The 14,475-nt window shown below is 31.6% G+C and overlaps 2 protein-coding genes across 2 annotated transcripts; both read right to left on the bottom strand.

Annotated features, from left to right (window-relative positions):
* Window positions 1–1,263: 1,263 nt before the first annotated feature.
* On the bottom strand, window positions 1,264–4,109 carry LOC149031317 (uncharacterized). Its single transcript, XM_089176295.1, has 2 exons — window positions 3,950–4,109; window positions 1,264–3,729 (listed from the first exon to the last, which is right to left on the bottom strand). Exon 2 carries the CDS (start codon window positions 2,924–2,926, stop codon window positions 1,643–1,645), a length of 1,284 nt encoding a protein of 427 aa, XP_089032421.1. The 5' UTR covers window positions 2,927–3,729; window positions 3,950–4,109; the 3' UTR covers window positions 1,264–1,642.
* Window positions 4,110–9,866: 5,757 nt separating this feature from the next.
* LOC149031316 (histone-lysine N-methyltransferase SETMAR-like) lies at window positions 9,867–10,880 on the bottom strand. Its single transcript, XM_089176298.1, has one exon. The coding sequence runs from the start codon at window positions 10,878–10,880 to the stop codon at window positions 9,867–9,869; it is 1,014 nt and encodes a 337-aa protein (XP_089032424.1).
* Window positions 10,881–14,475: the final 3,595 nt, after the last annotated feature.

Genomic DNA, 14,475 nt, shown 5'->3' with positions numbered 1-14,475 from the left:
ATTCCTCTAGGTTTTGTTGTCGTAGTGCTTCCAGAAATTCCTTATTTGTCATATCTTTCGGTACGCTCTGTACCATTAGCATTGGCCTCTTTTTTGCTGGTACCCCGGTTCGTAGGCCTACCTGCTGCCACTTTTCTGCATTTATCACTCGGTCCAGGTCTTCCTTGGTCTTAGTTTCAACAAGAATTCCATTTTTCGAAATCTTCTTAACGTTGCAGATTTTTAGCTTCTCTTTGGTAGGTGCCATATTTGCCATCACCGTTTTCTTTGTCTCTTCACTAGTCGTGATCTTACTCTCAGTAGTTGGATATATGGCAACTACGTGTCTTGTTATGCTTGATGTCTTGTTAGCTTCCTTTGCTACCGCAGGAATTTTCAGACGATCTGCATAGGTTATTGGTTTTTGTCTGTGTCGTGTTATTTTTTCATCTCGTTTATGGAGTTAGTTGCTACGAGGATAGCCTGTTCCAATTTCTGTAGTTTGTCGTCGATTGATCCCTCTGAAGGTTTGGCCTTCTTTATGTTTGAGTTCTCTTCTTTTAGCTCCAAGATTGTTTGGAGCATAGCAGAGACATTATTTTTAATTTCGATAAGATCGTCGATGACAATTTCATCGACTTCTATGTGTTTCAGATTTCTTTCGAAGCGTCTGTAGCTTTTGATTTTTTTCTCAATTTCATTTTCGGGTTCTTTTTTCATGGCCTTTTTTGGCACGTCTTCGCTATTAAGCTCTTCATCGCTTAATTCTTTACGCTTCTTTGCCTTTATTTTCCATATAGTCTGCTCATCAGCAATTTCCATTTCTTCGGCAGGCTTGTTCTTCAATGGCGGGAATTCCATTTTCTTCTCTTTTTTGTTCCTTTCTATAGAGCGCACTGATTGGCTGCTCGACATTATGTTGTCCAAACCGGACAGTTTCACACTGAGCCGCGATGTGGCGCACCACTCGCGCGGGATAAACTTTCGATCGAAAGGCTTATCCAAGATGGCCGCACAGTAGTCAGAGAACACGAATAAAGTTTTTCGCTTATGTTTCTCTTTCACTACCCAAACTAATAAAAATTATTATATTAGTTTGATCAGAATTTTTTGCTCTTTACACTTATCACAAATTTGTAATTAGTAAAAGAAATTTTGCACAAGTTTCCTCTGTTAAAATACGGAGCGACGTGGAGACGTCCTGCACAGTATAATCCAGGGGGCGCTAGTCCTACGTAGGTGGCTGTGATCATGTCCTTCCTCGCGAGGATATACGCACCATGTATTTTCCCGATTCGTATCGTCTCGCATTTTAGACGTAATGAATTTCGCCTTCTAATTTGTTTACTGAATTCGATCGCGCTATATTAGAGACGATGAGTAGCGAAAAGTTCTGCTTATATTTATGGTTTAGCGATTAAATGATTACCTCGATGACGATCATCGATCAAGTTCTGATCTAGCGTGAGTGGAAACCTAATATGGTATAATCTGTTAGCGTAACTCTCTCGTGACATTTTCGGCAATGAAGTGTGCGGCGACGCATGTATCTAAGAATACCCGAAATTGTTTAAAGGTCCCGTTTCGTTTTTTCTAACACGGTACTTGGCGCTCATAAGGAATTAATTCGGTACACCGTGCGAATTGACATGAAGGATCGGTGTTAGTCGCGTAGTGATGGGTTCGTTTGAGATGTCGACGCGGTCTCCGTTTTCGCGGGGGTGTGGCTCTCCTGTTTCGTGACCTCATGCTCGTCATTGTCTATATGTATCGACGTATGATGGGATCGGCTGCAGATTTGACAATGTGAACTCTTACATGGGTCTCGATGCTTCCGTAAGCAATTTTTACATAGTCCATAACGTTCGACCATCGCCAGTCTGTCTCGTTTCGTCAGGTCATGGTACCGGGGGCATTGGTATAAAAAATGTTTATCTCGTTTGCAAAGAATGCAATTAATTGAGGTCCGAGTAAGAAATGTACGCGTTATATGTGTCTCCTGTCGCTTTAGTGGCCGTAAAGTCATCGTATCAGTATGTCTACGTTTTGAGTGAGGCTCGTTTCCCGATGTCGATGGAATATTCGACGACGCGACGCTACGGAGTGTGTACTCGTTCACAAAGTCGCAAAGCTGATTCATGGTCGGATAATTATCCGCATCTAACTGTTTGTCCCATTCTTGTCTAAGGTCGCGGGGTAGAATGCGTTCGCCAAGGCGTACCATCAGTGCGTGTGGTACATTGAAAGAAGTAATAGTATCCGAATGGGCCCGCAAGTCACCAGCGAGCCGTGTCATCTCTTCTATTGACATGCTTTTCGGGCGTGGAGTGTCTATGAAGGCGTCAATGGCCCGTGCTAGGAGTATGCGTTGCCGGTCGAAAGTTTTCAACAACATTTCCCACGCATTCTTATAATTCTGCCCGGTCGATGAATATGTCGCGATCGTCTGAAGCGCTCTACCGGTAAGAGACTCGCGGAGGTATATATGTTTTTCTAAATCCGACATGTCGGTACGCGCGTCCACCAGTGTCATGAAACTCCCCTTGAAATGAATCCACTTTCCGATGTCTCCGTCGAATTTCGGGATCTCGATTCGGCGTAATCGTATTTGCTGATCGCGGGTATTTGTAGCACCGTCGTCTCCATGCGAGCCGTTCGCGTTACTAACCGCGGCCGTATCGCCCGAGTCAATTTTGTCTCCGATCGCGAAATATCTCTCTATGATGGGATTCAAACTATCGACTCCTCCTACTTCGCGGATAGCAGTAGCGCACTTTTCATACAATGTTTCGTATTTCTCTACTAGCTGAGTAAGTCGTTCGTAACGCTTTCTTATTTCCTGTTTACTTAAATTCCCTTCTTGAATTAGATTTTCGACGTGTGTTAAACCCGATTCTAAAACTAGCCGTTTTTGTTCGAGCTGTTCGAGCTGTTTTTGCGATGCCATTCCGAACCGTTATTAATTATTCCACTTTTCGAAATCCACTCAAATTAATTTACGGTAATATGTAAAAATCCCCTTTATATGAATGAATGACCGCGCGTTGGGTTCTCGATCGCGTGGTACGGCCCTGAGGCTAGATCGTTGGAGGGGGTATACCTATGTGTAGTATAAGAGGCCGATGGAGGGGGTGTACGGTTGTCGTTAGCTATATGCCGATAGATGGGGTGTCCGGCGATGACGTCACGGCGTCTTCGTTCTAGTCGACCGTTCAAATAAAGGAAGGTGGCGTAGCGGTGAAGCCGCCGAAAATCTTATCGTTCTTTGTACGAGAATAAAGCGTTTTCCGAGATGGAGAATAACATTCGATTATATATAATGTATCCGTTCAAATTTAGAAATTAAGTTCTATAAGTCTTTTCGTTGTTAAGATGTGAATTTTACAGAGAAATGAGCGTAATGCATAGATATATAAGAAATTGCGAACTTCTACGGGGTTCGAAGACGCAATTTCCCTTGAGATATATATTAGTAAATGAGGATGTGTACGCATAGGCGTACGCACTGGTAATTAAAACTACTTATCTCGCTTCTAGATTTTTCGTGATGCTGCCTCCGCTGAACGGTGTAGATGTTCACAAGATGGCGGACTCCCTCGACTTCGTTGTTCTCTAATCGGTTTGCTCGGTGTGGTGATAGTCTACTCGCTGCTTCGTAAATCAGAAGTCGGGAATTCGCACCTCACAGGAGGCACCAAAATGTTATGGCCGAAATTCCTCAATTAAGAGTCCTCTGGCAATTTGTTTATGCTATGAAGTGGAGAATAAAGGGTTAGGTTAAGGTGTAAAATAAAACACGTGGTTGAGCCAACCAAAGAAACAATGCCTTTTTTATTGGCTCGTCAGGGAAAAGCCTTGCGGCATAAAAACCCTGGATGTTACTTGATTATACAATAAGAATACACCACGTGGCGTACCACGAGGGAGAATACCGTCGATGTGAAATATATATATATTGGAAAGATCTCACCTCTCGCACTCCGCAAATATAGCGATCACAACCTTAAGGGTTGTGATGTTGAATAGGCTCACTTTCACGAGTCTTGAAGATGAGGATATTCTCTTCGTTGTCCTTTGTGAATTCCTAAGCCTCTATAATCCCTCAAGATGTGTAGTCGTAGGCGTCCGGTGAAGAAAATAGAAAGAATGCCCCTTTGTACGGTCACAGCAGGACGTACGTACTAGGGCGATGAGAAGTGGGGATGCGAGAGGTGGGGGTTGCTAGAGCAACGCTTCGATAGTTACTAACAGTTGATCGATGCTCGCAATGAGTATCGATCTAGAATCCCAATCGATGGAAGTGGATGCGCGCGAATTTCGAATACCGCTAATCACCGTACGATCCTTTTCGGATCGTACATGCAAGTTAGAGACGCATTTATCTGGCCCTTGAGGTTTAAATATTTAACAACTAAACGCATAGCATCATCAAGCACGTTGTACGCCATTTTTTACCTGTAATGATTAATATAATAGAATGAAATATTTCTCGATGAATTATTGGGTGTTATTATCAAAAAAAAATAAATCTCAAGGTCTAGTATAAAATTAATAATATTCTACAGAAATTTTTATTACAAGAAATTAAAACACTCACAAACTTTTATGTACAATGTGTAAGCTTGAATATCAGGATTGTGCAAAATTTTGATTTAACTGTATTATTATCAGTATTATAATGTATTTTTAATTATTTCAAGTTTTATTATATTAGAACTGTATAATAGTTACCTACACTTTGAATAACTAATTCTTGTCATTAAAAGTCAAACAATGTGAGACTATTAGACAAAGAAGGGTAACACTTCTTTTTCATATAAAAAAATATTATTTACATACCACTTGTTTTAACACAGTATCTATACAATATTCGTATGTATCAATAATTGTTTGAGTTTTGAACAATCAGTTTCGAATTTCTTTAAAGGAATCATAAGATAACATTATTTTAAAGTAACTTTAATGCAATACTTATTGTTTTTGTACTGAAGATGTTGCTTATCTGCACCATTACTTAGGTTTCTGAGATTTTGTTTAATAGTTTATTAAAGTCTTTGATAATGCTATGGAAAAAAAATCTCGTTTGAATAGTTAAAATTTGAATCATCCAGTAATAATCTAATTGGTCAAGTAGATTTTCTTTGTACTACATTTATTATTTACATAAAATTACTCAGTATTTGTCCTTTAATATTTTTGTTTAGATGATGCTAATCGAAGATTACCACGACTCACTATAGTTACTAGATTAACTACAGTATATGTATTCAACAGAATTATTTAGAAATTTAGAATGATCAAATCAAATGTTTCGTGCTATCAAAATAATTTAATTCGACAAAATGTACTTTAGAAAATATATTTCACATAACCTTTTATTATTCGACACATTTTTTTTAACCTAATTTAATTGATTAAACATTGAATAAATTATTATATATAAGTATAGAAACTATCATTTAATATATTTATTTTCTTATCGCAAACACAACATATTATTATATTTTTATTTTTATTGTTATTATATTTTGACAAAATTTACACAATTTATATGAATTCATTAATAATAGGGAAATAATAATTAAGTTGTAACATTAATTGTGGCGTGCGGTTTGATATTCTTCAAATACGTATAAAATTCTGAAATAAAAGGTTTATAAAAATCGTTTTTATTTTTTTATATTTTTATGCAAAAAGTTAATATAACCGCATTCTATTTTTTTTCTAATAATAATTTTACAAACCTTCGAGATTCTCTGCTAAGAATGGTGTTTTACTGAAAATATGAGCCAGATGTACTTCAGGAAATATTTCTCTGAATGCAGTTCCTTCTATTTTATAAAATTCTTTATAACGTGCAACAGATGTGCACATAAAAGCTATCGAGTATTCTTCATAACGTGCTCCACTTTTTAAATCTTCAAATTTCTTTCGAATTTTTTCCTCGGTATTACAATATTTAATTAAAATAAAAAATTTACTTTTACGAAACGGAGCTATGTAACAAAGCTATAAAACGGCTGCTATACTTAATAATGAGAGAAAAAGAGACAAACATATAGGAATTAGCCTGCGAGAGAATAAGACGGAATATAGCTATACAGTTTTTCCTATTCTCGGTCTCCTCTTTATGCTATGCTTCGTAATTATCGCTCCTGGTTGAATATGTGTGTGTTTGTGTGCGACTGCATACTACAAAGCGTGGACACGTATTCTTTCGATACTCGAAATGTTTGTTGGTAGGAGCGACAGAAGTGTAGAAGAATAAAGAGAGATAAGCACGTAGGTATGCGACAAAAGTATAAGGTCCAAACCAACCGACGGTCGAAATATAATAAGAAGGTGCGTGGTCTGATTTTTTTACCAAACGTGTCATTTCTTTTCTATTTAAAAATGTTTCTACTTTATTAAAAAATAATATAAAATTCTTTATTTCGCAAATATTGTTATTAACAATTACGAAATATACAGAATATAATAATAGTATTGTCTGCAATATTTAAAAAAAAAATGAAATAATTATGAGATAAATCGGAGAAAAAAAATTAAACAACATTGTAGAATACTTTTCTTGTAAATATCCAAAGACATGTTTTTTAATTACAATGTTTGCGTATTTAGGAAATTTTTACTAAGTTTTCAATAAAATAGAAAAGTTTTAAAATAGAAGAAACTAGACACGTGACAAAAACAAATAAATCTTATTTACTTTATATTTCCAATAAAAATACAATAATGTAACTTATTTTCCAAATATAGAAAAAAGTATATAGAAAATAAATTTAAAAAAATTGTTTATTATTATAAAATAAAACAGCGCAAATGTAAAATAGATATTATAATCGTTGTAATTAAAAACCCGATGAAACGAAAGAAATACGACCACAATTGTTCCCTTCTTTAACAGCATCTACAGTTATTAGTTGCAACACAAAAAGAAATACTTGTGTATGCTAACCCATGATAAAGATATCTCAAATTTAAAGGAAAGGTTAAAAGAGTGGAAGAAAAAAATTCATCTACCTGAGTTTCAAAAAAATATATATATTATATTTACTTGGATTAGGACGTTGTAAATTTCTTTCGACAAATATTCTACAATTTTCGTCTATATCTGGTGCTATCGCATTTAGCATTCCATCTTGATGGATCGAATTTTGAAAATATTAGTTTTTGTCAGCTACTTAACCCCCATGGTCGGTTCTTTACCATAAGAATAGAATTATAAAAAACAGGGAAGGTCTGTTAAAATTCGATCTATATTTATTATCTTTATTATCAATGCGATAATATTCATGCCTATAGTTTTTTTTTTTTACAACGTGTCATATCTTTTCTATTTATAAATGCTTCTATTTTATTAAAAAATTTGTATTAAATTCTTTATTTCGCAAATATTAGAATAAATAATTATGAAGTACATAGAATATATAATATATATATTGTCTGAAATATTAAAAAAAAAAAGGATTACCAAATACATCATAGAAAAAGAATTCAAGAATACTGTGGAATAAATTAGGAGCAGCTGACAAATTCCATTCAAAAGAAAGTATATTACTGTTATATTTTTATTTTGCTTCTTTATAAAATATATTTGATGCATAAGGTCAAAATATGTCTATTCAATTTGATTTTTATAGGTTTTTATGAAAAATATCCAAAGAGATGAACTGAATCATGATTATATGATATTATATAATAAATTGTGATATTTGCGTATTTAAGTAAATTATACTAATTTTTCGATAAAATAAACAAAATTTGAATAAGAACGCAGAAGAAGTCATATTTTAGCAAAAAAACAACCCTAAAAGCCAGAAAAAAATAACTAAAGAGTGGTTAAAAGTTCATGAATTTACTTTTTTAGACATACCCCATAGTCACCCGATCTGAAACCAAAAGAACACCTTTGGAATTTACTGAAAAAAGAAGTTGTCAATTTCGATCATAATTCGAGATGTATTATTGAATTGTAGTCAACAGTAAAAGTCGCTAGGAAAACAATTAAACCTGAACAGTGCAAAAATTGAGTAAATTGCATGCCAAGACGCATAAAAGCGGTATTGATAGCTAAAAAAGGGTATACGAGTTACTATAATTTTGTATTTTTTAAATAAAAAAAATTGATCTTATCAAAGATTTGTTAATTTTGTTTAATTTTGCTTAAATTATGCAACATATTTAAATTATTTCTGTACTATATAAACAACAAAAGTCATGTATAATGTGTGACACATGGAAATTATTTCTGTCCCTTGTGATTTACGAAAGCAATGTAGGAATTTAAAAACAATGAGAAAATTTGATCAATTGTTTGAGGCACTGTATATAAAGATATAATACATCATAAATTATACAAAGTAACTGTTCAATTCAAATATTCAAAATACAAATAGATATTGTTTATATAATTTAGTTTACTCATATTCAAACTGCTCTTTATATTTAGATCAAATGTATAAACAAGAAACAGGATATTTTTGTTCAAATAAATTATATTCAGATTGCAGGATTTATAGGTAAAATATAATTATCACATCAATAAAATTGCATTAATATCGTAAAAAGTGCAAATATTTCGTACTATAGTTTATACTTTTAATTATTTTAACAAATTTCTCATTATATGCGTTGATGTATTTTTATGTTCTTTAATAATGAAAGACTGAAAATAAATTTAAATAACAAGAAAGTTCGTATCCTATTACAGATTGAATATTGTTAATTTCTTTTAGTTACAAAAGTAAAAATTCATTATACATATATATCTATATTTCTTCTATATATATATTTCTTATTTAATTCTATGGTTATCAGTGGAATATATTTTGATCTTAGTAGCTACAAATATACAATTTGAAGAAAACAAACAAAAAACAAAAGAAAAAATAAAAGCAACGTAGACAATTAACGATAGATTATATAATATAAAAAAAAAATTATGCTTTTTATTTTATTTAAATAAATATATTGTTTAATTATATTTATAGTTTATTGAATATGAGAATTCGCAGTCAAAAAATATATATTTTATATGCTTAATAAAAAATGTGAAGTTTATTTTATTATATTTTTTAGCTTTTTTTTATAGTCGAAATAATATAAAATGCATAGGAATTCATAAGTCATTAATTATATGTGATAAGAAAGATAATCTTGATAAAGCTTTAATTTTTATAAAGGCAACCGAAAAAAATAAAAACTAACTAATAAGCTTGCAGAATTTGGGCGTTTTTTTATTTTGAAAGCACTCTTAGAAACATTCAGATCGTTTAAAAAAAATAACGATTAAGTCCAGCTTGAACGAGTCGTAAAAGCAGTTGTTTCACCTTTTCGTGAATATTTTTATTGCACATTATACACAACTTTTTTGGTCACTCGTAGATATTTATGAAAATACTTTTTTATTTTATACAGTAATTCTGTTTCAGGCTGGACTTTAAATATGAAATGTAGCGAAGAGCTGATATTCCCAAGGTGTCGAGGTAAGCGCCGAATCATTTTCGCCGTCTTACTGTTACGATATGATCGTTGTCCTACCCTTTTCTCCTCCTTTCTTCTATATTTTTCAACAACATTGATCAAAAAACGATTTTTAGCTGATGGTTCCTTTTTGAATGAGTGATTGAAAGTAATATCTGGCTTATAATCGGGTTTTTCTTACTAAATTCGCTCTGCTGCCAGCAAGATTAATACTGGAGTATAAAAAGTCACGTGTACGTGACAGCGGCTGCAGTGTTAACATTATGTACTGTTCTTGAAGCTGTTCACATATGAAAATAGAAATGAAAGATATAAATACCCAGTAATATATGCATGTGCATGTCTTAGGGGGACCGAAAAGTAATCAAAATTTTTCTTTGATTACGAAATAAATAATATATTTAAAAATAATTTCCATCCTCTTCTAACACTTTACGCCATAAAGAAGGCAGTAGTTCGATATTATTTTTAAAAACGGATACTTCATCAAAAACCTTTTCCAAGCAGGTTTTCACTTCTCCAACATTGTAAAAGCTTTGATCTCTTAATATACGTTCTAACAATTTGAAAATGCCTTTCGACGGCAAGAGATCTGCTGAATAGATTGGATGAGGTAAATGGACCCATCCAAACTCCTTTATTTTTTTCAGTACTACATCTGCAGTGTTTCGCCCCGCGTTATCTTGATGAAGGATCCTGTTTTTTCCATTGACCAAAATAGATCCTTTTTTTATTAACTCATGTTTCATTCGTTCGAGTTGATCGCAATACATTTTACTTGTAACGATCTGACTAGGTTTGAGCAATTCATAGTGAATGATTCCACAAATATCCCACCAAAGACAAACAAGTATATTCTGTATTGTTAATGATGGTTCAGGTGTCGAAACAGATGCTTCTTCCGAAGAATGCAATTGATTTTCTTGTACAGAATCTTTGCATTCTATCCACTTCTCATCTGCAATAACTAATCGTTGTAAAAACGGATCAACTTCATGCCGAGACAAAAGAGACGCGCAGATGGTACGCCGCTGAACTAGCACTGTCGCCAACAATTCTTTAGGAACCCACATTTCTTTCCTCCACACTCGTCCCATGTGTTGAAGACGATATTGAATTTTCCTCACTGAATAGTCAATCTTAAATGATAATTCCGCAGTTGTTTGACGAGGATTTAAATCTATTAACTTCTTTAATAACTCCAACTTATCATGTACTTTTATTTTTGGGGCATCTTCAAGATTCCTATTTCCATTTCGAAACTTGCGAAACCATGCATAACACTCCCATATTGTCAAAACATCCCCGTAAGTATTGTTAATTTGGTTCACTGTTTCGTAAAAGTCTATTCCTAGATCGAACCAAAATAGCATACATTGACGTAAGTCTGCTTCTTCTATTGTTGGCCTTGACATATTTCCTTCTTGGTAGAACAAAAAGTTGTTTACCGAAAAATAAAATTTACAATCAATATTAAACGTAATAACTAAATTTCCGTATTTACAGGACCGTGTCTCGACACAAACAAAATGGAAATGAATTCATCGAAGATGTTTTGATTACATTTGATTCTTCTAATACATGTAAATATATAGATAGGATTGAGTAAACATACTTCTGTAAATTTAAATTTTTTTTGATAAAGTTTACAAACTAACTCAATCTAGTCTAGCTTTAAATTAACGTTATTTCAAATATTATTATTGTTAAATCTATGAAATATTGTAAATAAAACTAGTACGGATTATATTCGAAAAATAAACAGTAATTTATAAAACCTGTTTAAATTGTTTATTTACAGTTTTAATAAATCCTTAACGCAGTTTTTTGAAAAAACCGGCCGAAAAAAATGAATTTTTTTTTATGTAAAAGAATACAATTTAAAACATTGCCTGCGCAAAAAAATTAAAAAAATACAAAAGTAATTAAAATTTTTATAGCAGCATAAAATACAACGCCGCTCGAATTAACCCAAGGTAAACTATTTGAGATTTTACAAAAACATAAAAACTATGATCATCATATTTGTTGTCACAATTTTATCTTCATTATGATTCGTATATAAATTTTATAGTTAATTCTTCCTTCATAACACGACAAGTTTTTTAATCTTTTAGCGAAAATTTTCGTAAATTATTCCCAAAAAATCTTTCAGAATCCTTGCAGGCATCATTCTAAAATATTGTGAAAAGGATTCATAAAAAATGTTACAAAAATATTTCAAAATTGCTTTTAAAATATTTTAATGAAGGAGTAATTAAAATGTTTAAAACTATTTCCATGAATCCTAGCAGAAATCATGCTAAAAGTTTTCGTAAAATATTACAAGAAAGTTTGTAAGAATATTATTAAAAATATTTCATTAAATGTTGCAGAAAGGTTTTTAAAAGTTTTCTTTTAATAATTTTTTCACAGCGTTTTGTAAATCTTGTTGTAATCTTTTCAATAATATTTCTTAAATCATTTTAAAATTTTTCTTGAAATCTTTGGCGATAGGTTTCGGAAAGATTTCTAAAATATTTCAAATAAATAATATTTTTTGCAAAAACTTTATGATCGAATATTTCTATAAAACCTTGCAAGATCCTTTTGCAATGATTTCATACAATATTTCAAATAAGTTTGTAAAAATATTATGAAAAATATGTCAAAAACATTTCAAACATATTTATAGAAACCATTGAGGCCGGCGATACATGTAAACGCCTAAGTTTTTACCGTTTTTTCAAAGGCTTAGAAATGTTATTATTTTATTGAAAAATAAGTATAAGTTTCTTAAATACGCAAATATCACAATTTATTATATAATATCATATAATCATGGGTCAGTTGCTCTCTTTGGATATTTTTCATAAAAACCTATAAAAATCAAATTGAATAGACATATTTTGACCTTATGCATCAAATATATTTTATAAAGAAGCAAAATAAAAATATAACAGTAATATACTTTCTTTTGAATGGAATTTGTCAGCTGCTCCTAATTTATTCCACAGTATTCTTGAATTCTTTTTCTATGATGTATTTGGTAATCCTTTTTTTTTTAATATTTCAGACAATATATATATTATATATTCTATGTACTTCATAATTATTTATTCTAATATTTGCGAAATAAAGAATTTAATACAAATTTTTTAATAAAATAGAAGCATTTATAAATAGAAAAGATATGACACGTTGTAAAAAAAAAAAACTATAGGCATGAATATTATCGCATTGATAATAAAGATAATAAATATAGATCGAATTTTAACAGACCTTCCCTGTTTTTTATAATTCTATTCTTATGGTAAAGAACCGACCATGGGGGTTAAGTAGCTGACAAAAACTAATATTTTCAAAATTCGATCCATCAAGATGGAATGCTAAATGCGATAGCACCAGATATAGACGAAAATTGTAGAATATTTGTCGAAAGAAATTTACAACGTCCTAATCCAAGTAAATATAATATATATATTTTTTTGAAACTCAGGTAGATGAATTTTTTCTTCCACTCTTTTAACCTTTCCTTTAAATTTGAGATATCTTTATCATGGGTTAGCATACACAAGTATTTCTTTTTGTGTTGCAACTAATAACTGTAGATGCTGTTAAAGAAGGGAACAATTGTGGTCGTATTTCTTTCGTTTCATCGGGTTTTTAATTACAACGATTATAATATCTATTTTACATTTGCGCTGTTTTATTTTATAATAATAAACAATTTTTTTAAATTTATTTTCTATATACTTTTTTCTATATTTGGAAAATAAGTTACATTATTGTATTTTTATTGGAAATATAAAGTAAATAAGATTTATTTGTTTTTGTCACGTGTCTAGTTTCTTCTATTTTAAAACTTTTCTATTTTATTGAAAACTTAGTAAAAATTCCCTAAATACGCAAACATTGTAATTAAAAAACATGTCTTTGGATATTTACAAGAAAAGTATTCTACAATGTTGTTTAATTTTTTTTCTCCGATTTATCTCATAATTATTTCATTTTTTTTTAAATATTGCAGACAATACTATTATTATATTCTGTATATTTCGTAATTGTTAATAACAATATTTGCGAAATAAAGAATTTTATATTATTTTTTAATAAAGTAGAAACATTTTTAAATAGAAAAGAAATGACACGTTTGGTAAAAAAATCAGACCACGCACCTTCTTATTATATTTCGACCGTCGGTTGGTTTGGACCTTATACTTTTGTCGCATACCTACGTGCTTATCTCTGTTTATTCTTTTACCTTTCTATCGCTCCTACCAACAAAAATTTCGAGTATCGAAATAATATGTGTCCACGCTTTGGAGTATGCAGTCGCACAGAAACACATACATATACAACCAGGAGCGATAACTACGAAGCATAGCATAAAGAGGAGACTGAGAATAGGAAAAACTGTATAGCTATGTTCCGTCTTATTCTCTCGCAGGCTAAATCCTATATGTTTGTCTCTTTCTCACTTGTTATTTAGTGTAGCAGCCGTTTCATAGCTCCGTTTTCGTTTATTAACTTTTCAAATAACTCCCATTCTAAAAAAGTTTTCACTTAAAAAAAAAAAAATTTCCTCCCAGGGATATTTAAGAGAATATTTATTTAAACTAATGCATTTTGATTGTTTTGATTTAGAAGATTTTTCCGAGAGTTTTGTTGAACACCGCAATTCAAGATTTTTTCGAGACGTCTCCGGAGATTGGCCGCCATTTGGTTAATTCTTAATATTTTTGCATCAAAATTTTGAAAAATATAGCTCAAGCCAAGTATTATGATATGTACTTTGAACAAATATATTTGCATTACCCATATCGCCAAACAAAATTCGTAAAAACATGCCTTTTTTTCATCGAATCAAACTTATCCACCCCCCTTAAAAAATATACAGTGCTAAAAACATTTAAAAAAAAAACAGTTACCTACAACAAAATCGAAATATTAAAAGTGAAATTGTTGAAAAAAAAGATGTCACATTTGTTTATAACGATACTGGTGACACTAGTATAAGCTCTCAAATCT

This window comes from Polistes dominula, unplaced genomic scaffold, assembly GCF_049000335.1.
Source record: "Polistes dominula isolate Pdom_NZ unplaced genomic scaffold, Pdom_raw_medaka contig_216, whole genome shotgun sequence".
In the NCBI taxonomy this organism is placed as follows: Eukaryota; Metazoa; Arthropoda; class Insecta; order Hymenoptera; family Vespidae; genus Polistes; species Polistes dominula.
This window is presented reverse-complemented; position numbering and strand designations above follow the sequence as displayed.

Coding starts and splice junctions, on each gene's coding strand:
- LOC149031316 (XM_089176298.1), bottom strand. CDS start 10,880: ATGTCAAGGCCAACAATAGAAGAAGCAGACTTACGTCAATGTATGCTA.
- LOC149031317 (XM_089176295.1), bottom strand. CDS start 2,926: ATGGCATCGCAAAAACAGCTCGAACAGCTCGAACAAAAACGGCTAGTT.